This window comes from Elgaria multicarinata, chromosome 15 (genome assembly GCF_023053635.1).
Source record: "Elgaria multicarinata webbii isolate HBS135686 ecotype San Diego chromosome 15, rElgMul1.1.pri, whole genome shotgun sequence".
Taxonomy (NCBI): Eukaryota; Metazoa; Chordata; class Lepidosauria; order Squamata; family Anguidae; genus Elgaria; species Elgaria multicarinata.
In genome coordinates, this window is record NC_086185.1 from 15,403,543 (window position 1) to 15,429,702 (window position 26,160).

General features: G+C 48.7%; 1 protein-coding gene across 1 annotated transcript; it reads left to right on the plus strand.

The window, feature by feature from the left end:
* Window positions 1–24,617, plus strand: XKRX (XK related X-linked). Its single transcript, XM_063141722.1, has 3 exons — window positions 1–866; window positions 10,194–10,453; window positions 23,234–24,617. The coding sequence occupies exons 1-3, from the start codon at window positions 493–495 to the stop codon at window positions 23,977–23,979; spliced, it is 1,380 nt and encodes a 459-aa protein (XP_062997792.1). The 5' UTR covers window positions 1–492; the 3' UTR covers window positions 23,980–24,617.
* The last annotated feature ends 1,543 nt before the right edge of the window (window positions 24,618–26,160 follow it).

Genomic DNA, 26,160 nt, shown 5'->3' on the forward strand with positions numbered 1-26,160 from the left:
CGAGGGGGCGCTGCTTTCCCAAACGCCCCCAGCCGCCGGACGTCAGTCACGCCCCGACGCCGCCGGCCCTTCTCCCCGGAGCTCCAAGCCGGATCGGTGCCGGACAAGCCACGTCGCTCCTGCCCTTCTCTGTCTGGACACGCTCGACCCCCCCCCCTCCGGCCGAGGCCTGAGCCCACCCTCTCCGTGTTCTCCGGCTGGATCGACAGGGCTCCTCGGAAGTTTTCTGCAGTTGCCCTCGAAACGTGAGGCTGCGGCCTCGACTTTGCTCTCCTGGCTTCTGTGAAATGGGCGCGCTTGGAAAAACACCGCGCTCCTGGCTCCAGAGGCACTGCTGCCCCTGGCGGCTTCGTTGATGTTCCCGGGTCCTTTTGCAGGGAGAGCGAAAGTGGATCTGGCGCCTGTCTCCCTAAAAGGGAGGGCTGAGGCGACTTGCCATCATCGGCTGCTGCCGGAGGAGGAGCTGGTCGGTTTGGGACTGCGGGGCCGAGGATGGACGCCATGGGGGAAGCTTCCATCGGGGAATGCGAGGAGCACCCGGGCCACTTCCCTCCCAGGGGGACCAGGAGCCGGCCTCGCCACTTTGTGCGCGAAGTGGCCTCCTCCGAAAGCATCACCAGGACGAAGCCCCCCGTGGGCATTGTCTTCATCACCCTCCTGTACTGTGGGGAGTTTGCGTCCGCCTGCGTCGTGAGCTTCACCTACAGCCGCTCCAACGACGTCTTCTGGCTCTCCCTGACCCTTCTCCTGATGCTGATCCCCTCCGTCATGGACCAGCTCACCCTCATCTTCGTCCACCGGGACTTGACCAGCGACAAGCCGTTCATCCTCTTCATGCATCTTCTGCTGATGGGGCCGATCATCAGGTGAGCAGCGCTTAGGGTCAGTGTGAACCTCCTCGACGCCCACCCAGCGGTGGTGTAGCGGAGCTGAGGCTCGCAGGGACGTGGGCCTGGCACTTTTTTGTTAGCAGGGATCGATGTCATCGGCCACCCGCAGTGGAGGCTGGTGGCTTCGATGTCTGTGGGGTGTTGAATCTGCTCTGGGTTTCAGTCAGAACCAGCCAGAAGTCTAGAGGAGTACTGACTGGTTCTGACTGAAACCTGAAATGGATTTGCTGCCCCACCGACATTGGAGCCACCAGCCTCCACTGAAGGACACCATAGTTTATTTTTCAGGCAGGCTTCCTGTTCTTGCAAGAGCTGTAAAAACTGGCAGGACTGAAAGGGGGCAAAAGTCAACCTAAGTCAACACAACCCTCCTTCCCAAAACAATCACCTCTTTGAAAGCCTGCCTGTCCCGCACCTGTTGATTGGGGGTTGACGTCAGCACCTTGGAGAGCTCCTTTAGACTTCTGACTGAAACCCGGAGCGGATTTATCGCCCCACTGGCATCAGAGCCACCAGCCTCTACTGGCTCTCAAGGATGCAGCACCAGCACTTTTAGATTATTATTATCAGGGACACTGATCTCATCCTTTCGTTCCCAGCAACTGTATGTTGTTCTTTGTTCAAATGCAAAGTATTTGGGTGTGTATGGCTTCTTTTTGAATGGGCAATTAAGTTCCATTAGCTTTGCAAACCACCAGATCGGGATAGAGATGAAAAGTGCTAGAACTGGTTTGTTGATATGGATCGACCCAGCATTTTGGAGCATTCCTGGTGGGCGTGGTCCTTGATTGGCAGGTGGTTGGCCATTGTGTGAACAGAGTGTTGGACTAGATGGACCCTTGGTCTGATCCAGCATCAGGGCTCTTCTGATGTTCTTCTTTTCTTTTCTTAAAAAGGAAAGTTAAATTGTTTGCCAAGGTATCCCGTATATTTTATACCACGAAAGCAGGGCCACACCCACCTCTACAGATGATACAAAGTCAAATAATTTGCATTATCTTATTATGCTTCATAAAATGGGATTATTGAAGTATTCATCTGCTGCATCTAATTTTGGTTCCGTTGCAGAATTGAGTTCTGAGTGCCACACTGATGAGCATTTCCCTTCCTGCTTTTTGGCTACATAACCTCTAGGTGGCACTGTGGTATAGCAGAATAGCGCAAATACACGCATGAAATGAGTGTCGTCCCCCCCGCCCAGTTTTACAATTCAATACCGCATTTTCCTTGCTCTAAAAAACTGGCTGAAAGTGCTCTTTCGACGCAGAACTGAAACTGGAGGGTCACAAGAACCCATAAACAATCATGAGTAGGGAATGCCAAGCACACGATAAATGTCTTGTGTAGAAACGCCCTTTCTGGGGTGGGTGGGGGTGGGTCCAGATGTCACCACTCGCAACCCTCCCATGTTTTCCCATCACTTCTGCCACCTTTTTTCTTACTACGGAAAATCAGTTAAGGAGAAAAAGATGGAGTAACTGTAGTAGTAGGAGCCTATCCCAGAGAGTCACAAAAGATGCTGCACTTCTGTGTTGTGATCTCAGAAACATGCACACTCACAGCCCTGGTTGTCCCACATCTCACTGCTGCATGACAAGTGATGCGGGAGATCTGTGAATGGATCCCCCAATTAAAACATTTTTAAAAAGCCCCGAGCTTAAGCATCCAAGGGGAGGGATCTGGAAATCTAATAAGAGATCTCCTGTTTCATATGTCCTTTGGCCTTCAATTCATTCCATCTCTGTAGGACTTCAGAGACAGGTGTGTGGGAGAGGCTAGAGAGTGAGAGATGAATAGGGCAGGTGGGTGAATCAAGTGGCACTACGGAACGGGTAAAGTAAGACAGTTTGCCAGTATTCATCCATGCTGGGGGACTCACCCAGGGATTTTCAGTCTGGACCCTAGCTGTGGTGCGGTGGAAGATTTTGAAGTGCAGGCACTCAGCATGACAGTCCCCATAGCCACGCCCCCCAAGGAGGATCCAAAAATGCAGGCAGCTGTCTTGATCCATGTCTGTACATGTATTATCGGCAGAGGTAGGTGGCACTGGTATCAGTGGGATGTTGAATCTGCTCTGAGGACCTTGGAGAGCTCCTTTCGACTTGTGACTGGTGCTGACCGAAACCTGGAATGGATCTATCGCCCTGCTGACATCGGAGTCATCAGCCTCCACTGCATCCGAGCTGCTTTCTGGGATGCATTTAGTCTCTGTGACGTTGGGAACGCACCGTTTCTCCTGTTTGCCTTTCCTGCAAGGCAGAAGGTTGTTTGCTGCCAAGCAATTGCAAAGGTCCAAGGAGATTGGATTGATACTATGAGTCAACCCTTGGGTCGCAGCAGGGAGGAAGCAGGGGCTATAATTTTCTAACCTTGCCTCTGCCTGTCCAAACACTTCCCCCTCTCTCATCCATTCTGTGGCTTCTTGAAAACCCTTGTTTATAGCAGAAGGTATCTCTAAGTGGCTGTTCAGGCCCCTTTAAGAGTGTGTGTTGATACTAAAAGTCATACTGAAGCCTCTCTGTCTTGCCAGTGGTGTCAAGTTGTGAATGTTTTCATTGTGGAGCAGAAGACCAATAGAATGAATCTTGCAGCAGGCGTAGATTTTCCATTCGCATTATGGACTGGTTGAACCTTGCATCTAAAAATGTCCCCAAATTAAGAACATAGGAAGCTACCTCATATTGATTCAGACCCTCAGTCCATCTAAAGAACATTAGAACAGCCATGCTGGATCAGACCAAGGGTCCATCTAGTCCAGCACTCTGTTCACACAGTAGCCAACCAGCCGTTGGCCAGGGACCCACAAGCAGGACACAGTGCAACAGCACCCTCCCACCCATGTTCCCCAGCAACTAGTGGATACAGGCTCACTGTCTCTGATGGCTAAGGTTGCACTTAGCCATCAGGACTAGTAGCCACTGATAGCCTTCTCCAGGAATTTAACCAACCTCCTTTTAAAGCCATCCAAATTGGTGGCCAACACCACATCTTGGGGTAGTGAATTCCATAGCTTAACTATGCTCTGTGTGAAGAACTCCTTCCTTTTAACTGTCCTGAATCTCCCACCAATGGCCATGCATGTTTGAACCGCTTTCGTTTCTCTGTCCTGAATCATGTTGCAAATTGCAAATGCTATTTTGGGCATTAATAGAAGGATAGCTTCCAAATCACGTGAGGTACTGGTTCCTCTCTATTCGGCCCTGGTTAGGCCTCATCTAGAGTATTGCGTCCAGTTCTGGGCTCCACAATTCAAGGAGGACGCAGACAAGCTGGAGCGTGTTCAGAGGAGGGCAACCAGGATGATCAGGGGTCTAGAAACAAAGCCCTATGAAGAGAGACTGAAAGAACTGGGCATGTTTAGCCTGGAGAAGAAAAGATTGAGGGGAGACATGATAGCACTCTTCAAATACTTAAAAGGTTGTCACACAGAGAAGGGCCAGGATCTCTTCTCTATCCTCCCAGAGTGCAGGACACAGAATAACGGGCTCAAGTTACAGGAAGCCAGATTCCGGCTGGACATCAGGAAAAACTTCCTGACTGTTAGAGCAGTGCGACGGTGGAATCAGCTACCTAGGGAGGTTGTGGGCTCTCCCACACTAGAGGCCTTCAAGAGGCAGCTGGACAACCATCTGTCAGGGATGCTTTAGGGTGGATTCCTGCATTGAGCTGGGGGTTGGACTCGATGGCCTTGTAGGCCCCTTCCAACTCTGCTATTCTATGATTCTATGATTCTATGTTGGGTTGTTCTTTTTTAAAGTTCTCCTGTGCAAGCCTCACTGTCATGACCTGCAGCTGCTCCTTAAATGAACTTCCTTCTCATGCTCTTGGACAGGTCCTGTTGGTTTCAGCAGGGCGTGTGTGCAAGAGAGTTTCCATTAGTGTCCATTTGTGTCCCACTCCGCTGATCTTAGTGGCATCTTAAGAGTCCTGCTTGTGGGTCCCTGACCGACAGCTGGTTGGCCACTGTGTGAACAGAGTGCTGGACTAGATGGACCCTTGGTCTGATCCAGCACGGCTCTTCTGATGTTCTTATTCATTTATGAAATTTTTCGCTAGAGGATGTGGTCGTAGCTGCTAGTTCAGATGTCTTTGTACAGATAAATTCGTGGCAATCTAAGCAGCTGGCTTGTTGCCACGATAACTCAACAGAACCTCCCAGGTTGCTGGGATGGACCGTTGCCTTCATGTCCTGCTTGTAGGTTGTTGTGGTGGTGGTAATTACTATTATTTTATTTATTAAATGTATGTATTGCTTCCCACTGCAAAAAAGCATTCTCAAAGTAATACACCCCCCCCCCAATGCAGAAATTCGTAATTAATATAACAGGAAAAACACCCCCAAATCACGCTAGTTATCCAGAAGTTTCTACCGGAAACAGTGTTCCAAACTAGGTGGACCTTTGGTCTGAACCAGCAGGCAATTCTTATGTTAACTTCCCGGCACATAGTCAGTTGAGGAGTGGTACTTTTATTTCCCAACTTGGACACGAAAACGTTGGTCTGCTTGCAAGCAGGAACAAAGAAGTCAAGTCAGAGCCTCCTACTCATTCACCCCCCAGCTGTCCACATGTTGACCAGCCCATGATCATCCTTCTGATTGGACCAAGAAGGGGTGTTCCTGTTTTGTCCACTCCCTCATTCTGTCCTTTTTAAAGCTCTTTTCTGCTTCCCCTTTCTCTTTCTCCTTGCAATTGGTGAGAGGACGGAATGACGGTTTCTTCCGTTCCATTCTCAGCATCTGGAACTCCACAAAGACCCTTCTCTGTGTGTGCCATTTGCGGACTGCACCTCCCTTTCCTTCCAAAGCTGCATGAAACCTTTATATATAAACAGAAGGCAGTTCATTGATCACAGTCCTGTAAGGCCTTGATTTGAGCCAAAACCTCGTCCTGGAAACTGGTTTCAGTGCCAAAACTCAGGTTTGGAATAGGTGAAGTGTAAGCCAGAGGAAAGGCTCCTGAGCATCAACAGAGTTTCCCCCCACTCTATCACTGTTCCTTCCACATCTAGAATTAGGGTTTCTGGGCAGGCTTGTGGCCCGTCCTGCTCTGCTTAGAAAGTAAAACCATTGCCTCTTCTTGATGGGAGATTTAGGCCTTAGCTAGACCTAAGGATTATCCCAAGTAAATGGAGGGGTTGTACCTGCCTGCTCCCGGGATCCCCTGAGTGTCATTTGGATGCACAGGGATGATCCCGGGACAATCCTGGGATATAGGCCGAGTCTAGTCATGGCCTTAGAGTGGGGTTTCACTATTTCCACCATGGGGCTGTCTGTACGCAGGGAAAGCCCCATGGTGGCTGCACATCTGTGTGGCATCAGTTATACGACATAGGCATAGCTTCGCAGCCATCACAGGGCTTTCCCGTGAAGCTGCGGATTGAAAAAGTCAGGGACTTACCCTGACTTTTTCAATCAGAGCAACATCAGTATGGCTCTTCCACCGTCTGACATTGCTCCAGAGCCAATCCAGGGGTGGTCCTGGTGGGAGGCGACTGGTAATTGGTCACCTTCCACCAGGAAGAAGGCGGGTGTGTGCATGGTGGCTCTGGTACCTGGAAGGCTGCAGGAAGCACTGTGCTCCCTTCTCGGCATCGGGATTACCCAATGGTTGCTCAGAGACACATCTCTAAAAAGAGTCTTGGGGCACCTTCAATAGGGTGACCCTATGAAAAGGAGGACAGGGCTCCTGTATCTTTAACAGTTGCATAGAAAAGGGGATTTCAGCAGGTGTCACTTGTATATATGGAGAACCTGGTGAAGTTCCCTCTTCATCACAACAGTTAAAGCTGCAGGAGCGATACTAGAGCGACCAGATTTAAAAGAGGGCAGGGCTCCTGCAGCTTTTAACTGTTGTGATGAAGAGGGAATTTCACCAGGTTCTCCATATATACAAATGACACCTGCTGAAATTTCCTTTTCAATACAACTGTTAAAGAGACAGGAGCCCTGTCCTCCTTTTCATAGGGTCACCTTACCTTCAAGACTAATATTTTTTGTGGCATAAACTTTCATGGACTAGAGCCCACTCCCTGAGATGCGTGATGTGCAGACTTTATTCATATAGGAGAACAATGGCAAACAGTGGGGTCAGGCCCTGAAAGGCATGTCTTGGACTTCTCTGCACAAAACTCAACTGTGTCCAAAAGAAGCGTTGTGATCTCTCACACCTCCGATGAAGCAGGCCTTCGTCCCCTAAAGCTTGTGTCATATAGACGCTACAATCCTATGCATGTTTACTTGGGAATAAGCCCCACTGAACGCAAAGGGATTTACTTCTGAGAAAAGGTGCCTAGAGTCACGGTGTAAACCCATTTTTCTTTAAGGCCCCGTGAGAGTCTTTGTTTTTCCGTCATGGTCTAGCATGCGCAGCCCTCTAGAATTTCTCACTCACACCCCAAGCCTCCGTAACTTTTGAGTCTGGGTGGGAAGAGGAGGAGGGCGCTGTGATGGCTAAGAGAGGTGGTCTGGTTCTTAGGGAATAGCATCATGGGTCTAGGGTGTCCATATGAAAAGGAGGACAGGGCTCCTGTATCTTTAACAGTTACATAGATTTCAGCAGGTATCATTTGTAGGCATGTAGCACCTGGTGAAGTTCCTTTGTCATCACAACAGTTAAAGATGCAGGAGCTGTACTAGAGTGACCAGATACAAGAGGGCAGAGTTCCTGCAGCTTTAACTGGTGCGATGAAAAGGCAACATCACCAGCTGCTGCATGCAAACAAATGATCCCTGCTGAAATTCCCTTTTCTATGCAGCTGTTAAAGATACAGGAGCCTGCTCCTCCTTTCCATATGGTCACCCTACACGGGTCCCTTGGGACAGCACAGCCCTCCTGGCCTCCCTCCTCCCATCTCAACTGGCTCTGCCAATCCGGCAGTGCACGTGAATTTACGTGCTCGTGTTGCACAACTATGAGAATGACAATCAGAAAACGCTGCCAGGTTGAGGAACCGAAAACAATCTCACCCTACTTTCAGTCTGAGTCAAGCAGGGGAGAAGCCCAATTGTGTCTCAGGGGGGTTTGGGGGGTGGGTGGGTGGGGAGAGGGCGTGTGCTCTGCTCGCTCCTGTTTTGCCTTGGGAGAGGGTTGTGGGTGTGTCTCCTTGTTTACGACTGTGGGAAAATCTTGGGCAGAGGCTGCATTAGGAAGCTGGATGTTTGTAACAAGTAGCCTGCTTGCAGCGAAAGGTCTGTTATGGTTACCACTCCTGCAGCAAGAGATAATAGATAGGAAGGAAGTCTAGAGAAAACCACAAAGCCCGTACCACTCCCCCAAATTCTGCTGCAATAAAAAAAGAAAAAAGAGAGGGTTTTTAAAATGAACACAAAAAGGCACCTTTAGTACTACGGAGTGCCCAAAGGGTCAAATTTAGCTGGTTTGCCAGTGATGTTTGACTGTTTTAGTGCTCTGCAATGCTTTGGATGCATTTTTCAATTGAATTTATTTTCAGGTTGGCCCAGGACTCTGTGGTGCCCCATGGCCTACGGAGGAGGGCCCTGTGGGTCCCTCAGTTGCACACGCCTGCACTAGACAGCTCAAAGAAAGTGGCCTTCCAGTGCCCTAATTAGTCATGACCATGTTCTGGAGGGGCTCCCATTTCTGGGTCTGGGTTCACATGTCATGCTAACCCATGGTGGGTTGCAAGCTATGCTGGGTAGGTGGATATGCAAACAACCTACTCTGCTCTTATCAGACGATCAAGCAAACAAGCTACACAAAGTAGTTTTTATTTCACTCGCCCCTCTCTTCCTGTAGTTCTTCTGCTCAGCCGGGCCGGTATCTGAGCTTCCTTTGTGGTGGGAATAGAGATTGCGGGAGAGGAGCACAGTGGCAGCAGTGTTTCTGGACACTCTCGCTGAGCAGGTCTGCTAGCAATCTCTGTAACCCAACACTGCGCAACAGACAAAATGCTAACCCACCATAGGGAAAATAACCCTTACTCAGGGCCGGTGCTACCATAGAGGCCACTCAGGCGGCCGCCTAGAGCGCCAAGGTAAGGGGGGCGCCGCACACCGCACCTGGAAGCCACTCTCCCACAGTGGCTCTGAGAGGGCAGCTTCTGGGCGCGCCGTTCCGAAGCTGCCCGCCCGCCCCAGCGTCCTGGCTTTGCTTCGGCTGGGCACCCACTCAGCCGAAGCGAAGCCACGCCCCCCCCACCCCGCCCAGCATCCTGGCTTTGCTTCGGCTGGGCGCCCACTCAGCCGAAGCGAAGCCACGCCCCCCCCAGCGTCCTGGCTTCGTTTCGGCTGGGCGCCCACTCAGCCGAAGCGAAGCCACGCCCCCCCCACCCCAGTGTCCTGGCTTCGCTTCGGCTGGGCGCCCAGCCAAAGCGAAGCCAGGACGCTGGGATGGGTGGCTTCGGAATGGCGCGCCCGGAAGTCACTCTCCCAGAGCGGCTTCTGGCCAGGCGCGCCGTTCAAAAGCTGCCACCCCCACCCCAGCATCCTGGCTTTGCTTCGGCTGGGCGCCCGCTCAGCCGAAGCGAAGCCACGCCCCCCCAGCGTCCTGGCTTCGTTTCGGCTGGGCGCCCACTCAGCCGAAGCGAAGCCACGCCCCCCCCACCCCACCCCAGCGTCCTGGCTTCGCTTCGGCTGGGCGCCCAGCCAAAGCGAAGCCAGGACGCTGGGGCGGGTGGCTTCAGAATGGCGCGCCCGGAAGTCACTCTCCCAGAGCGGCTTCTGGCCAGGCGCGCCGTTCAAAAGCCGCCACCCCCCACCCCAGCATCCTGGCTTTGCTTCAGCTGGGCGAGCGCGATGGCACCCAGGTACGCTGGGGTGGGGTTAGGGTGGGTGGGGGAAAGCAGCTCACCTGCCTAGGGCGCAAAATAGTCTAGCACCAGCCCTGCCCTTACTGCATTCTGTGGGTTCTCAGGGTGGCTTATTTGGGGGAAATAACCCACCGTGAGCAGGGAGGGAAACATCCCCAGACAACACAGTAACTCATCACGGGTTGTTCCAGAAAATAAATCATCATGGTTTAGTGTGTTGTGTGAACCCAGTGTTCACACAACACTCTAACCTACCCAGTGTGGGTTGTTCTTGAACTGTGGGTTATTGTCTATTCTCTGTGCAGTGTGTTTTCTGCAGGGTGGGTTATCGTGTTGCCTGAACACAGTGCTTTCTCTGTGGTCTGGACCCCTGTAAAATTCCATGAATGAGGCAGTCATTTAATTTTTCTTTATGCTTCATGAACATTCACGTGTCCGTCTGGTTTTTTTCCTCCCATTTGCAAGAGTCATACGAGAAAGGTTAGAGGTTTCTGTGCTGATTCAGAGTTCTCTCTCTCTCTCTCTCACATACAGATGTTTAGAGGCCATCGTGATATTCTACAGGATAGGGCACGAGGAAGAGCCCTACGTCACCATTACTCGCAAGAAGCACATCCACAAACACTCTGAGGTTGAGCTGGAGCAGGAAGTGGGGCATTCGGTACGCAGGCTGGCCACCCACCGCAACGCCTTCAAGCGCATGGCTGTCATCCAGGCCTTCCTGGGCTCCACTCCGCAGCTCACTCTGCAGCTCTATGTCAGCATCGTGGAGCAGTACATCCCCACCAGCAGAGGTAAAGGCCGAGCAGAGCGAGTCCGAATCAGAAGGAGCTGGGTGAGCTCATGCTGGAGGGGGTTCAGAGGAGGGCAACGAGGATGATCAGGGGTCTGGAAACAAAGCCCTAGGAGGGGAGACTCAAAAAACTGGGCATGTTTAGCCTGGACGAGAGGTGGTGGAGGGGAGACATGATAGCACTCTTCAAATACTTGAAAGGTTGTCACACAGAGGAGGGCCAGGATCTCTTCTCCATCCTCCCAGAATGCAGGACGTGGAATAATGGGCTCAAGTTACAGGGAGCCAGGTTCTGGATAGACATCAGGAAAAACTTCCTGACTGTTAGAGCAGTACGACAATGGAACCAGTTACCTAGGGAGGTTGTGGGCTCTCCTACACTAGAGGCATTCCAGAGGCAGCTGGACAACCATCTGTCAGGGATGCTTTAGGGTGGATTCCTGCATTGAGCAGGGGGTTATTATTATTATTAATATTTATTTATATAGTGCTATTTATAAGACTCGATGGCCTTATAGGTCCCTTCCAACTCTGCTATTCTATGATTTCTCAAACAGAAAACCAGTTTGTTTGCCTGGGGCAAACCGTCACAGGCTGGGGTGCTAGTCCGACGGAGCAATTCCCTCTTTCGCAATCCTTCTCTGTCATCCCCCTAGGCTCAGGCAGAGTCTAGACATGCGGCAGAATGAATCGGCTGCGTGGTCGTCAGCAGCATTTCAGAACATGGGGTGGAGACGCTGCTTTGAATATTTCCTTGAAGATAAACCTCCCTCCCCCTCCATCCTGCTAATAGTAAATTGGGGCATAATAAGTTAGGAGTTCAGATTGAGAATGCAGTGAGCATGGCCACAGCCATTGAGATCACTGCCTTTCTCCACGCCGGCTGAGTCCCTGGCTTTGCACAACACCTGCAGTCCCTCGAAACGCTGCAGCTTGGTGGGTGCAGGAAGAATGGGTGCCCCCCCTCTCTTTTTGTAACTTTCTACAAAAACGAAACTAAAAGCAACTACAAAATAAATAAATAAGAACAACCACAACCCTCCAATCGAAAAAAGAAAGAAAGAAAAATCTAAAGTATACATACATGCCTTTAAAGTCTCAGCTCCAATTATTACAGCATTTTTTTTAAAGTTGATTCTGGATAAAATTCAGTAAAAGCAGCTGCTCTTTGCACTGCCAAGGGAGTCTCATGGCCTGGGGTCCCCATGTGGGCGCAGCTGTGTGGACAGTGCCAGGAAGAGAGGTGGGTCTTCCCAGCACTGGCAGAGTCCCCTGCGGTTTGCATCTGTTCTATGTTGTTTCTGATGACACGGGAGGGAGAGCAGCATGTAGAGGATCCCTGCAGTTATCTTCAAACTGACATTGGAAAATACAGTGGGGATTCCTTCAGGGGATCCCTTTGGGCGAATCCCCTGGAGGAAGCCTAGGAGGCCCTGGTTAGGCCTCATCTTGTGTATTGCGTCCAGTTCTGGGCACCACATTTCCAGAAGGATGCAGACAAGCTGGAGCGTGTTCAGAGGAGGGCAACGAGGATGGTCAGGGGCCTGGAAACAAAGCCCTATGAGGAGAGACTGAAAGAACTGGGCATGTTCAGCCTGGACAAGAGAAGATTGAGGGGAGACATGATGGCACTCTTCAAATACTTAAAAGGTTGTCACACAGAGGAGGGGCCAGGATCTCTTCTCGATCCTACCAGAGTGCAGGACACGGAATAACGGGCTCAAGTTTCAGGAAGCCAGATTCCAGCTGGACATCAGGAAAAACGACCTGACTATTAGATCAGTATGACAATGGAACTAGTTACCTCGGGAGGTTGTGGGCTCTCCCACACTAGAGGCCTTCAAGAGGCAGCTGGACAACTATGTGTCAGGTATGCTTTAAGGTGGATTCCTGCATTGAGCAGGGGGTTGGACTCGATGGCCTTATAGGCCCTACTCTATTATTGTATGATTATATGATTCTAAGCTCCATGGACAAATTTAGGGACCTGGCAAGCCAGATTAGGTTTATGGTTGGGGGTTCTGGACTCCTGTAATAAGGTATCAAGGTACTAGTTCAGCTCTTTGCCTGCCTGGTTGGTTTTTCTGTTTGTTGTGAGGTCATGGGCCATTTTTGCAATGTGGTCACTGGTACGCATCTGGGCATTCCCAGTTCAATGCGATCTCCCTGTTGCAGCCTGCAAGCAGCACGGTCCATTAGATCATTGTTCTGGCATCACCAGTTATATTACTCAGTGGAGGCCGGTGGCTCCGATTTCGGTGGAGCTGTGAATCTATTCTGGGTCTCATTCAGAACCATCCGTCCAAGGTGCTCAATCTATTTTGGAGATACAGCTCAGCACCTTGGACTACTGTAGCTGAGGTGACTCTCAGGCTGTCCACCAGCTAGGGATGAACCTTCGCCAGACCTTATCACTGAAAACATTAACAACACACAGTCTGTGGGAAATCAGTATTCTTCAGGGGGTGGGGGGCACTTCAGTGCTGGCTGATCCTAGAGTCTGTCGCAGACTCAAACAGGCAGAACTAAAGGAAGGTGAGAGAAGGTCAGGCCGGCTAGCTTCTCGCCAAAGGCTTCTTCAGAAACAGCCTCTTTGAAGTTAAAGCGTTCTGGGAAAAGGTGGCCCATTTTTCTTGAAAAGACAATTGTCTTGCTTAGTTCGCCTAGTTTCGCCTAGAGGAAAGTTCCTAGAGGTCAGACATCCTTCAGGTGGGAAGAGATGTTTATTGCCGGAATAATGCTTTGTGGATTATGTGGTAGACCTCTTTATTGTCTCCCAATAAGGCGGGATGTTTTGGGAAACAGGACAGCCAGGCTCTTCTTTCTGTTTGCAGCCCAGCTTGAAGTTATGCAGAAATCTGAGTAACAAATATGATTATACACATTTTTAGGGATCCGTAGAGGAGAAACCCCCACCCCCATTGACTTTCATCCACAGAGACCAATTTGGGCCATTGATATATCGTGTGTAAATTAAAGCCATTTGTCCATCTAACTGATTAATATAATAATAACACCAATAATCAATAATAATAATAATTGCATGCTGGTAATAATAACAATAACAGTAACAATGATGTGCAATTGCTGTTGTTGTTGTTGTTGTTGTTGTTGTTGTTGTTGTTATTATTATTATTATTATTATTATTATTATTATTATTATTATCCAGCATTCCTATAGGCCTTTCCCAGACGCCTTCTTTGGTTGCCTTATTTTGCCAAATCACGATATAACCCTGATGATGTCAGTTTATCTTGGAGGTAAAACGAAAATGGGTCTTTGACTGCCAACTTTCTTTCTTTCTTTCTTTTTCAAAACAAGAGTTGAAGGCATGTCCTCGCAGAGAGGCTGCTGTAGCAACTGCAGCATTACGGCGGCTTGCAGTTGCATCAGAAACCCAGTGAAATCCAGGGCTTATCTTCTGATTGTGGCTTGTGGAATTAGGTAGCTATGCAGGAATCTAACCGTCTTTTGTAATTCCAGAAAAACCTGTCCTGGCAACCTAAGATCACAGAGTCCCAAAACTAGAGGGGGAAAAAAAAATTGAAAACAAACCGTTAACTCCTATTATTTTCCCTCACAATTTGACGACACGACCATCGTGGCTGAGACGGAATTGTTGCTTTGGTCTTTCTGAGTCCAAATCGCTCTCTGCCCTGCCACCCTGGGTCTAGCACAGCCTTCTCCAAACTGGTGTCCTCACACCCATCATCCCCAACCAGCATGCCCATTGGCCTTTGGGCACTTAAAAGTGCAAGGAAGTTGGGTTAGCAACAAATGCTCAGCAGAGATGCAACGCTGGTTGTTTGGTGTCAGATGCTGTCCCCAAGTGCAAATGGCTGTTTAGCTTTCCCCTTGGTTTCGTAGCAATTTATGCAGTCCCAAGGTTGTTACAGCTGATGGACCAGAATGCTTGTGGCTTGACGTTATTCCTCCATAAGCACTTTCAGTAGGTTTTCTGTCACGGAAGCCTCTAAATCATAAAATAAAAATAATCACTGCCTTTCCTGGGCCGAGGTGTTAAATTACCTGTCGTTGGAAATAAGGGCAGACCTACGTGTTTGTTCTCTCTTCCCCCAAAGAGCAGGTGAAATAGTGACGCTGTTTCTGAGTTGCACCACCGTGAAAGATGTTCCCTGCATCTAGAAAGCTGGCGTATCAGGGAGGACTAGATTAAAACTCTTCCCCTGGATATCTAGTTTTGTTTTTTGATTATTACTTTTAATGTGCAGAGTCAAAAATAGATATGGAGGAAAATTCAGTCATCTGACCTTCAGTGGAACAATCCACAACCATTTATTTCCACAACTGCTCTTTGTGCGAACTATGTTGTGGTGGATGTGAAATGCTCATGCAAAGAGTCTTACTGCTAGATTGTTGCATTCCCATCATCCCCAGTCAGCATGGCTGATAGAAAGGGATAATGGGAGTTGTAGTCCAATATGTGCAAGGCCACAGTTTTCCCATTTCTGATCTAATCCAACCTTTTCCCCTGATGCGTGATGCTTTACATCAGTTATTTACATCAGCTTGGACTACAACTCCCAACATGTGGCTGGGGAAGATGGGAGAGGAAGTCCAAAACACCCGGACAGCACCAGGTTGGGGAAGTGTGCTTTATGTATTGAATTGTACCCATGCTCCGTATCGTTTCTCCGACCAACACGTGTATTTCAATTCCAATTGAAAAGTACCATGCGAGCTTTTAAATAGGGTGACCATATGAAAAGGAGGACAGGGCTCCTGTATCTTTAACAGTTGCATAGAAAAGGAAATTTCAGCAGGTGTCATTTGTATGCATGCAGCACCTGGTGAAATTCCCTCTTCATCACAACAGTTAAAGCTGCAGGAGCGATACTAGAGTGACCAGATTTAAAAGAGGGCAGGGCTCCTGCAGCTTTAACTGTTGTGAGGAAGAGGGAATTTCACCAGGTTCCCCATATATACAAATGACACCTGCTGAAATTCCCTTTTCAATACAACTGTTAAAGGTACAGGAGCCCTGTCCTCCTTTTCATGTGGTTACCCTATTTTAAAGCAAGAGTGTGGAACCCAGCCCTGCGAGCCAAATCCACCCGGACTCCCAGATGGCCACACTGTCTTCTAGTGGTGCGACCCTTTCCCCCTGACCACCAAATGCTTTGTGGTTTCTTGGGTTTTTTGTACATTCCCTCCTCCCATTTGAAAAGGTGCCTCCCCCAAGGTTTAGAGACTGGCAGGAAGAGTGTTACGCTAAAACATGCAAGTATTTTTGGGCCCTCCCCTTCTGTTCTTGGTTCCACCCACCACTGGAAGACGCCCCCCCCCCAAGAGCTCCTCCAAGATTGAATTCGCCCCTGTGGTAAAGGCGATCATGGAGTTCTAGTTGACACCAAAGGAACATCTCAATTAGAGGTTTGGATTAGTGGGAGTGAACCAGAGCGTGCCGGTGGCGTGGGTGGTGAGTCTCTGGATTGTGAGTCAGCAGCTTCTGCTGCCTCGTAACCCAGAACAAGCTCTCTGGGTGCGACTCAGTTTGGGCACCTGTGAAATATGGGCTTCTGCCCAACTCCCAGAGAGGCGTGGGTGCAGCAATGAATACCTATAAAGCAGCAGGAGGTAAGTTTGCTAATTGCGAAGTTTGAGGCACTCTTTCCACGCTGGAAGTCAGGTTCTCGGAACAGGCAAACATGAACACACCCACAACACTGAGGCAGTGTGGCGTAATGGTTAGAGAATCAGCCCCCACTCTGCTACAAAGCTCACTGGGGGACCTTGGGTCAATCATTATCTCATCACCTCGCTTTACACCTCTAAGACCTGGCTTTACACGCACCTCTTCCCCCCTCTCTGAAATAATAATAATAATAATAATAATAATAATAATAATAATAATAATAATAATTTATATACCACCCCATAGCTGAAGGTCTCTGGGCAGTTTAAAAAGGTTAAAAACATTGGACGCTTAAAAACTAATATACAAAATTAAAAAGCACAAAAGCAGACTACCTACCAACTATCCAGGGGTCAGTTAAAAAACTCAACATATGCTGTTAAATGCCTGGGAGAAAAGAAAAGTCTTGACCTGGTGCCAAAAGGATAACAACGTTGGTGCCAGGCGAGCTTCGTCGGGGAGATCGTTCCACAGTTGGGGGGCCACCACCGAAAAGGACCTCTCCCTTGTTGCCATCCTCTGAGTTTTCCCGGCCCCCGGTGGGGGGACACCCGTGGTGAAGTTCTTTCTGGGAGGAGGTAGGGGAGGGGGCGAGGGGGCGGGTCTTTGACTCCCCCTTCTGAGGTTGGAGCACTGTCTCCAATATCAGAGGGGGAATCCCCACATTCCTATGCCCCCCCAGACAATGTCTATGAGGCAAAGGATTTCTCCCTAATGGATGTTAGCGTATTTCTTCGATTCTAAGACACACTTTTTTCCCCTTATAAACATCTCTAAAAACAGAGTGCATCTTAGAATCGTGGGTTGTTTATTATTTCTTAGAATCAAAGCTTTGTTTCTGTTTGTGGTACTGAAATTAGTGTGCGTCTTACAGTCGATGGCGTTTTAGAATCAAAGAAATACGGTAATGGTTTAACCGGTGTATTTCCTCCTTCCTTGCCTGAAAGGAGGTCTGACTGGCTCCCATCCACCTCCGTCTCTCTGCTGCTGATCTTCCTGTAGATCAACCACCAAAGTTCCAACGCTTGTGGTCACGCCTGCACCTGGGGTTTCCACCACATCTTTTGAGGCTCGGATATTTGCATGCTCTGGATTTGCGTGATCTATTTTGAGAAGGGAGTGATATTCCCTTCGGGCGTTGTTTATAGCTGGGAGGCAGCGGCTGGTTGGCTACATCCCTATGCAAAGTCTCTGCCTTTGACGTTTGAAGAGATTCCAGGACACTTAAAAGGAAACGTTTCTTTGCACAGCACATAGTTAAATGATGGAACCCATGACGTCATGAGGGCTACCGATTTGGATGGCTTTAAAAGGGGGTTGCACAAATTCCTGGAGGAGAAGGCTATCAATGGCCACTAGTCCAGATGTAAGCTTCCTCCCGTGTCAAAGTTAGTATGCTTGTGTCCTCCATGGGCGGGACTCCTGTTGCACTCCTGTCCTGCTTGTGGGTTTTCTGTGGGCAGCCGGTTGGCCGCTGTGTGAACAGAATGCCAGACAAGATGGATCCTCAGTCTGATCCAACATGGCTGTTCTTATGTTCTTAATTTTGCTGACTGGCTAGGTTTGGGTGATTGATTTATGCCAGGGTAGGCAATCTTTTGGGGCCCATGGGTATGTTTGTCAGTTTGAGAGACTGTCCTGAGCACCCTCACAAAATGGTGGTGAAAGCATCGGCCCAATGTGTGGCCCGGAGGGGTTTATGGGGAAGGAAGATGGGAGCAGCTAAAGTATGAGCAGGTACCAGTGTGTTCCCAGATGCCTTTCTTGACACCCACTGAGATGCCCTGCTCCTAATTGTGTTTAAAAACAAAACAACAAACCTTATAAATTCCTTCTTGGCAGCTGGGATGGCTTCAAAGCAAAATGGGAGCCTCTAACTGCTGCCATCTTAATTTCACATGAATGACTCTGGGCAGGTTACTTGCCCATTGTGATTAGCCGTACGTACCCATGGCAGCCATTTTGTGGTTGCACCCAGGGTAGTCTCAAATTTTCAGGTGTGTCCATGGGCCCAAAATGTTGCCTACAACTGAGCTAGAACCCCTCACTTTGTTTTGAAACAATCCCACCTGCCGGTAAGAAAATGTGCTAATTAAAAATAAATAAAAGTAGAGACAGATCCCTTCACAAGGTGTCCAGGGGTGTGCCAGCTCCTGTGGGTGCCACATTGTCTACTCCTGATTCAGACCTTCCCCCCTTTTGTTACTGTCCAGATCTACCTTTAAAAAGACCCAGTTCGTTGTTAATGCTTGACAAGTTTAATTCTTTGCCTGCATGTTTTCATCTACGTGTGCAGGAAAGCCTCCTGCTTCTCCATCAGGAAACAGCTTGACCACCTTTTAAACAAAGGCCGGCTGTGTGTGAAGAACAAAGATCACTTTGGGCACACCTGTAGAGCAACCTCTGGCTTTGTCTCAGTGGTTGTGGCATAGGGTGACCAACTCTCAGGATTTCCCCGGATTTGTCCTGGTTTTTGTTCTTTCCATGGTGTCAGGGGGGATTTTCTATAATTTTCAATAACGTCCTGGAATGACACACCTTCCCCTTTAAGGCTGCCATTAGCATGGCAGGAGGGAATGACATGCTTTCTTGAGGCACATCATTCCCCCACCCCGAGCTCCAATTGAGGTCTTAAAGGGGAAAGTGGGTCATTCGTGGACATTATAGAAAAGGCCCCAATTGGAGGGGATGGTGGTGGTGCAGAATGAAATCCTTTCCCCTCCTCCACTCCAATCGGGTTCTTTAAGGTGGCGGGGGAATAACGTACTTTCTCCTTCCTATCTCTCCTCTCTCATCTCACACTATTGCCCCGCTCGTGCTCTTCGCTCCTCTGATGCCATGTTTCTCGCCTGCCCAAGGGCCTCTACTTCCCTTGCTCGGCTCCGTCCATTTTCTTCTGCTGCCCCTTACGCCTGGAACGCTCTTCCAGAACATTTGAGAAGTACAAGTTCAATCGCAGCTTTTAAAGCTCAACTAAAAACTTTTCTTTTTCCTAAAGCTTTTAAAACTTGATGTTGCGCAGACTTTATACTGTTAGTTTTACCCTACCCTGTGCATGCTTACCCTACCCTGTGCCTGTTTGCATTCTCTTCCCCTCCTTATTGTTTTACTAGGATTTTATTAGATTGTAAGCCTATGCGGCAGAGTCTTGCTATTTACTGTTTTACTCTGTACAGCACCATGTACATTGATGGTGCTATATAAATAAATAAATAAATAAATAAATAATAATAATAATAATAATAATAATAATAATAATAATAATGCAGGACTCAGAAAGCTGCTTCCCCCCCCACACACACTAGGTGTCCTCTTTTTTGGTTTCCCAAATATGGTCACCCTATTGTGGCATAACTAGGGATGTGCGAATCAGCAAAATGTGAGCCCGTCCAGGTTCTCTGATTTCCACTTGAAGTTCCTTTCGACTCGTGTCCTTTATACCAGATTGCTGGCTTTGCTTTTTTTTGCGCGCGCGTTTCAACCCCAAACGCGTGCACTGGTTCCTCACGTCTTTAAAATGACCCCCTTTTCCTCCTGTTGATGAAAACGGGTTTGTGCGCAGTTTTGGAAACGGGTGGATTTTTTTCGTGGGCGTTTCCCAAATGGACGCGTTCTTTCAACGCTATTTATCGGGGCTGTATGGGAAAGTCATTTCAATTTGTTTGTGGCCAGAACGGTTGTTTTTGGCAGTGTGAATCGTGCCGCAAGTGTGCACAGAAGGTGACTGCAGATTGCGTTTAGACGGCAGTTTGCGTTTGGATCCACGAATTGGGTCAATGCTAGCCCCAAACAAATTGAAATGAATTTCTCATACATCCCCAATAAATACTCAGCGCAGCTACACCCATCAGAGACGTTGGAGTGAACTGGTGATGAAAAGTAGTTCTTTAGCCCCAGCTATGACACCTGATGAAAATGTCCACCCAGTGTGTGGCCGCTGTAAAGAAGGCAAACTCCAGGTTAGGCATGATCAGAAAAGAAATTGAGAATAAAACTGCCAGTATCGTACTGCCTTTATACAAATCTACGGTGCGACCACACCTAGACTACTGTGTACAGTTCTGGTCACCAAACCTAAAAAAAAAGAGATATTATAGAGCTTGGAAAAGGGCAGCTAAAATGATTAAGGGGCTGGAGTATCTCCCCTATGAGGGAAGGTTACAACAGCTGGGATTGTTTAGCTTGGAAAAAAGGAGGCTAAGGGGAGACATGATAGAGGTATACAAAATGATGCATATATGGAGAATGTGGATAGGGAGACATTTTACTCCCTCTCTCAAAAGACTAGAACCCAAGGGGATCATCCCATGAAGCTGAATGGTGGGAGATTCAGGACAGATAAAAGGAAGAACTTCTTCCCGTACAATCCGCCCCGCACACTCAGGTCCTCTGGGAAGAATTTATTCCAGCCAACAAAAACAAGGCTGACAACTATTACCCAGAAGACCTTTTCTTCTGCCGCTTCCAGTTTGTGGAATGGCTTGCTGGGAGAGATTCATCAACTTAATAGTCTTCTGGAATTTAAGAAAGCCATAAAGACTGATCTCTTCCGGCAGGCCTACCCACTTGAATTTTAAATTTGCCTTTTAATAATGTGCTGCTTTTAATAGTGTATTAGTTGTAAATGTTTTAATTAGTTATATGATGTTAGCATTTGTGTTGTACCCCGCCTCGATCCAGAGGGAGAGGCAGGTAACAAATAATTTATTATTATTATTATTATTATTATTATTATTATTATTATTCACACAGCACATAGTTACATTGTGGAACTCACTACCACAAGATATAGTGATGGGCACCAATTTGGATGGCTTTAAAAGGGGGTTAGATAAATTCCTGGAGGTGAAGGCTATCAGTGGCTACTAGCCCTGATGGTTGTGTGCTACTTCCAGTATTTGAGGCAGTAAGCCTGTGTGCACCAGCTGCTGGGGAACATGGGTGGGAGGGTGCTGTTGCACCTTGTCCTGCTTGTTCATCCCTGGCCGATGGCTGGTTGGCCACTGTGAGAACAGAGTGCTGGACTAGATGGACCCTTGGTCTGATCCAGCATCAGGGTACTTCTTACGTTCTTACTCATTAGAACAGTACAGTTTCCTGGGCCAGCTAGTGAATGTCTAGATGCAGGCCTGCTTTGGCCTTGGGGGGGGTGGCCACTGGCCAACCACAGCTACGTGTGTCATCTGGCAAGAGGCTGAATATGCATTTTCCAGCTGTATTCAGCAGGTGTAGGAATCAGATGACAGGAGAGACATGACTGCTGTCGTAGGACAAGCTGAAACCTCTGCATCAGGACATTCTTTTCCCGTTGGAACACTGCTCCTACCTAGGCTATTTCAGGCCTGACTATCAAGCGTTCTTTGGCAGTAGCGATGGTGACACCTGCCCTGAGCGATCTCTGGCTAGCATCTCTTCTGCACCATCCATCATCGCATGCTTTTTGCCCCCGTCAGCACCGTGAACTCTTTGTTGAGCGGCATCCATTTCAGCAGAGGGCAGAGAAATTATTATTATTATTTATTTATTTATATAGCACCATCAGTGTACATGGTGCTGTACAGAGTAAAACAATAAATAGCAAGACCCTGCCGCATAGGCTTACATTCTAATAAAATCATAATTATTATTATTTATTATTATTATTATTTATATAGCACCATCAATGTACATTAATAAATAATAAAACAAATAAATAATAAATAATAAACAAATAAATAATAAAACAATAAGAAGGGGAAGAGAATGCATCAAACAGGCACAGGGGTAGAGTAAAACTAACAGTATACAAGTCAGATCAAAATCAAGTTTTAAAAGCTTTAGAAAAAAGAAAAGTTTTTAGCTGAGTTTTAAAAACTGCGATTGAACTTGTAGTTCGCAAATGTTCTGGAAGGCTGAGAAACCAGTTAGCCCCCCGTTATTGTTCATATGACTGTGAATTAGACCCGTGTTATTGTTGTTGCTGTGACATGCGGGGCCACTACTTTCTCAGCCCCCCGTGGTTGTAGCCTTGATGTCATTTGAAATGGGATGTTCAACAATATCTTAGGAATGCCCCCTAGACACCAGGGGGCGGAAACACGTCTTGGAGTGTTGTTGGAGTACAAGTCCCATCAGCCCTAGCCAGCAGTGGTCAGAGATTATGGGACTTGAAGTCCAACGTTCTTCATCCTTGCTATACACATTTACCTTTATAGGAAGTCTCATTAAACCTAATAGGATGTACTTAGAATTATAGAATCATAGAATAGCAGAGTTGGAAGGGCCTACAAGGCCATCGAGTCCAACCCCCTGCTCAATGCAGGAATCCACCTTAAAGCATCCGTGACAGATGGTTGTCCAGCTGCCTCTTGAAGGCCTCTAGTGTGGGAGAGCCCACAACCTCCCTAGGTCATGGGTTCCATTGTCGTACTGTTCTAACAGTCAGGGAGATTTTCCTGATGTCTAGCCGGAACCTGGCTTCCTGTAACTTGAGCCCGTTATTCCGTGTCCTGCACTCCTGGAGGATCGAGAAGAGAACCTGGCCCTCCTCTGTGTGACAACCTTTTAAGTATTTGAAGAGTGCTCTCATGTCTCCCCTCAATCTTCTCTTCTCCTATACTTCTGAATAGGACATAAGGGGCGCCTAGTACAGGACTGCAGAATCCAAATGTGGTGTTCTAGAGCTGGAAAAAGTGTAGAAAAGGGCAACTAAAATGATCCAGGTTACAACAGCTGGGATTATTTAGTTTGGGAAGAGAAGGAGTCTCTTTCCAAACTTCCCCTTCCCCTTCTTTTTTCCAAGTGAGACATTCCCTGCTGTTGTAATCTTCCCTCCTAGGGGAGATGCCCCTGGATCATTTTAGTGTCCCCTTTCTGCCCTTTTTCCAGCTCTACAATGTCTTTCTTTAGGTGCGATGACCAGAACTGTACGCGGTATTCTAAGTGTGGTCGCACCAAATATTTGAGTAAAGGTGGCATGATGCTGGCAGTTCTATTCTCAATTCCTTTTCTAATAATGCCTAATCATGGCATGTGCTGCTAAGCCACAGCGGTGTCCCTGGCACCATGTTGATTCCACATCACACGAATCCCCCCATCTTGTGCCCTGTGCAGTCCACGCTCACCCTCTGCTTCTCCCCTTTTAGCCGTCTTGATGTGTATCTGCTTGCTGTCCATCACCTACGGAGCCTTGGTCTGCAACGTCCTGGCCATCCAGATCAAGTACGACGACTACAAGATCCGCCTGCACCCGCTGGCCTTCCTCTGCATCATCCTGTGGCGCAGCTTGGAGATCTCCACCCGTATCACCATCCTGGTCCTTTTCGGGAGTGTCTTCAAGCACTACGCCATGGCCGTCGGCGCGGCCAACCTCCTGGCGTTCTTCTTCTTTCCGTGGATACAGTTCTGGAGGACGGGCATCCAGCTGCCGGACCACGTGGAGAAGAACTTCAGCCGGGTGGGCACGGTTTGCGTCCTGTGCTCCATCACTTTGCTCTACGCCGGCATCAACATCTTCTGCTGGTCAGCTGTGCAGCTCCGATTGGCTGACCGGGATTTGATCAGCAAGTCCCACAACTGGGGGTCCTTAGCTTTCTTCTATGTGTTCCGAGGGATGGAGAACAGCGTGCTGGTCCTTGCCTGGTACTTCTTCAAGACGGATGTCTACGAGTACTTCTGCAGCCCCATGCTGGTCCTGCAGCTGATCGTGGCCTACTGCATGGGCATCGCTTTCATGCTCTTCTTCATGCAGTACCTTCACCCGTGCCGCAGCCTCTTCACGCACAACATCTCCGACTTCTTGCAGTGCGTTTGCTGCCAGCAGGCAGGGGAAGCCAAAACTTTGCAGCTGGAGCCCCCCTGGGAACCTGGCGTGAGGCATAGCATAGTCTGATGGGATAGAACCAAACACATCATAAGTTAAGCCGCTGACGGGGGCAGTATGGACCTCAGCACCCATTTACCCTTGATGAGATAGGCCTTAATTGTATGGTGCTATAACTTATAAACAGGGCTGGTACTGGCTAGACCGGGCTTTCCGGAGCATCCTGTGGACCGATGGGTCAACTCCTGATGGGCAATTAGGGTTCAGTTTTCCTTTTCCAATCTTCCTGCAGAGCCAGAGTTGACCACGTCATACGCCTAGGCACCGTGTGATCAGAAATGAGCCACTTCGGTTCAGAGGACTGAGTTGCAATTTCCAGATGATGGCCACTCACTGACAAGGGTGTGTTCTTGGGCGTGTCCCTTTGCAAAACACCAAGCTGAACGAAACTCAGCCTGGTAGAAGGGCAGGGTCAGCTTACCAAATAAGGAAAAAAGAGGAGGCCCTTTTGAAGAGCGGCCAATGGGTCTCCCTGGTGTACGTTCAACTGTGAATGCAGCATCTTTGCGACAACACAACCTTGCTAAGGTTGGATAGGATTGTGGCCTAGCATTTTCAAGGTGCCCGGACATGCCTGGCCAGCTGCAATTTGGGGTGTGACCCCTTTGTTCATCCCTATCATATTTATTTCTTTGTTGACCTGAGAATGGACCTTTTTTGGGGGGGGTGTACTATCAAAGTTAACTGCATTTTAAAAGAATTTGGCCTTGTTTTGCACTCTTGTTTCTAGTGTGCTGTTCGGGGCAACGTGACACATGTTCAGGTTGGGAGCTCAGCAAGTCTTGGGGAAGGGGCAGAGTCTGGGGCAGGGAGAAAATGTGCCTTCCACTGCTTGCCTCCAGGTAATTCTGGAACACCCGGGCAGTTCACTACCTGTATCTGGGCACGTATTCCTTTCTTTCACAGGAACAGGTAATCTTTCTTAGCACCCTTCTATATGTATGATGGCACCTTTGGTGTGGTGGCATCTGGGCTGAGGTCAGCCCCAGTTGCTTCTGAGCATGGCATACTAGGGAGAAGTAGTTCACCCAGTGTGCAAATTGTGAGGAAGAAACTAGGACATCTCATTACAGTCTGGGCGGTGTTCTAGACAGACGGAGAGCCACCCAGGTAATTGGTCCCTACATGCAAATACAAAGGTGTTGATTAAAACAAACACCTCGTCATGTTCAAATGGTTGTATATCTTGGGCCCCAATAATCCTCACTGCATAATACCAGCGACAAGGCACCCTGTTCTTAGAATTGGAAAGTCTTTGTGCATAGCCAGAGGCCTGCAAGACCAGGTCTTGCCCACTGCATTCAAGTATCCAGTCCCTAAAGTTCTTATGTCCAAGGGACTTAGTTTTTGTGTGGGCCCTCTATCAGGCTAATAGACAGGGGCTGACTCCAGGTTTGAGGGGACCCTCAGCATAGGGCTGGTATGTCCCCCTACCCACGTGCCAGTGGGGGGGGGGAATACTGGTGGATGGACAGCTGGTCCAGCTCTTCTCATATTTATTTCTGCAAGGGGCAGGCATGGCCTGTTGGTGGCAGTGACTGACGAAGAAGAGGAAGAGGAAGAGGAGGAGGAAGCAGTGACAGTAGCCAACAAGAGGGTAGCAGTAACTCGTTGAAGAGCCTTGGTAGTGGCCTTTCGAATAGCCCACGTGACTTGCAGGGCATTGTGAGTTTACAAATATGGCCACCCAACACTCCTTGGAGTTCTGGAAAAGCAGGGCCATGCTGACGCCACGGCTGTAAATAAAGACCCATCCGGCACCGGCTTGGGCCCTGCATTCAGGCTGGCCTCCTGCGTGCACAAGAGTGTTACGTCAAAATGGGCTCCCCTGGGACACTTTCCTTGTTTACTGAAGAGCCTCCAGATGCAGCCTTCCTCAATCCGCCACCTTCCAGACGGGTTGGACTACAATTCCCACCAACCCCAAGAGATCTGAAAGGCACCGAGTTTGAGAAGGCTGCCCATGACTATCAGAGACCATAAACATGATTGGGTCTCCCTCAGATCTTCTGGATTCTTGCTGCAGCTTGCCTGATCTTAGCAGCTCCTTTCCATTGGAGACTGGGGGTGGGGGGATTTTTCATTTTTAAACCTTTCTGTCTTGCTCAGTATCTCGTTGGGTTTTCAGGGAATCCTCTTAAGGCACAATCCTTTGCATGTTTAGACAGAAAAAACTCCAAAACTCTCAGC

Coding starts and splice junctions, on each gene's coding strand:
- XKRX (XM_063141722.1), top strand. CDS start 493: ATGGACGCCATGGGGGAAGCTTCCATCGGGGAATGCGAGGAGCACCCG. Junction 867..10,193: donor CTGATGGGGCCGATCATCAG/GTGAGCAGCGCT, acceptor TCTCACATACAG/ATGTTTAGAGGCCATCGTGA. Junction 10,454..23,233: donor GTACATCCCCACCAGCAGAG/GTAAAGGCCGAG, acceptor CTCCCCTTTTAG/CCGTCTTGATGTGTATCTGC.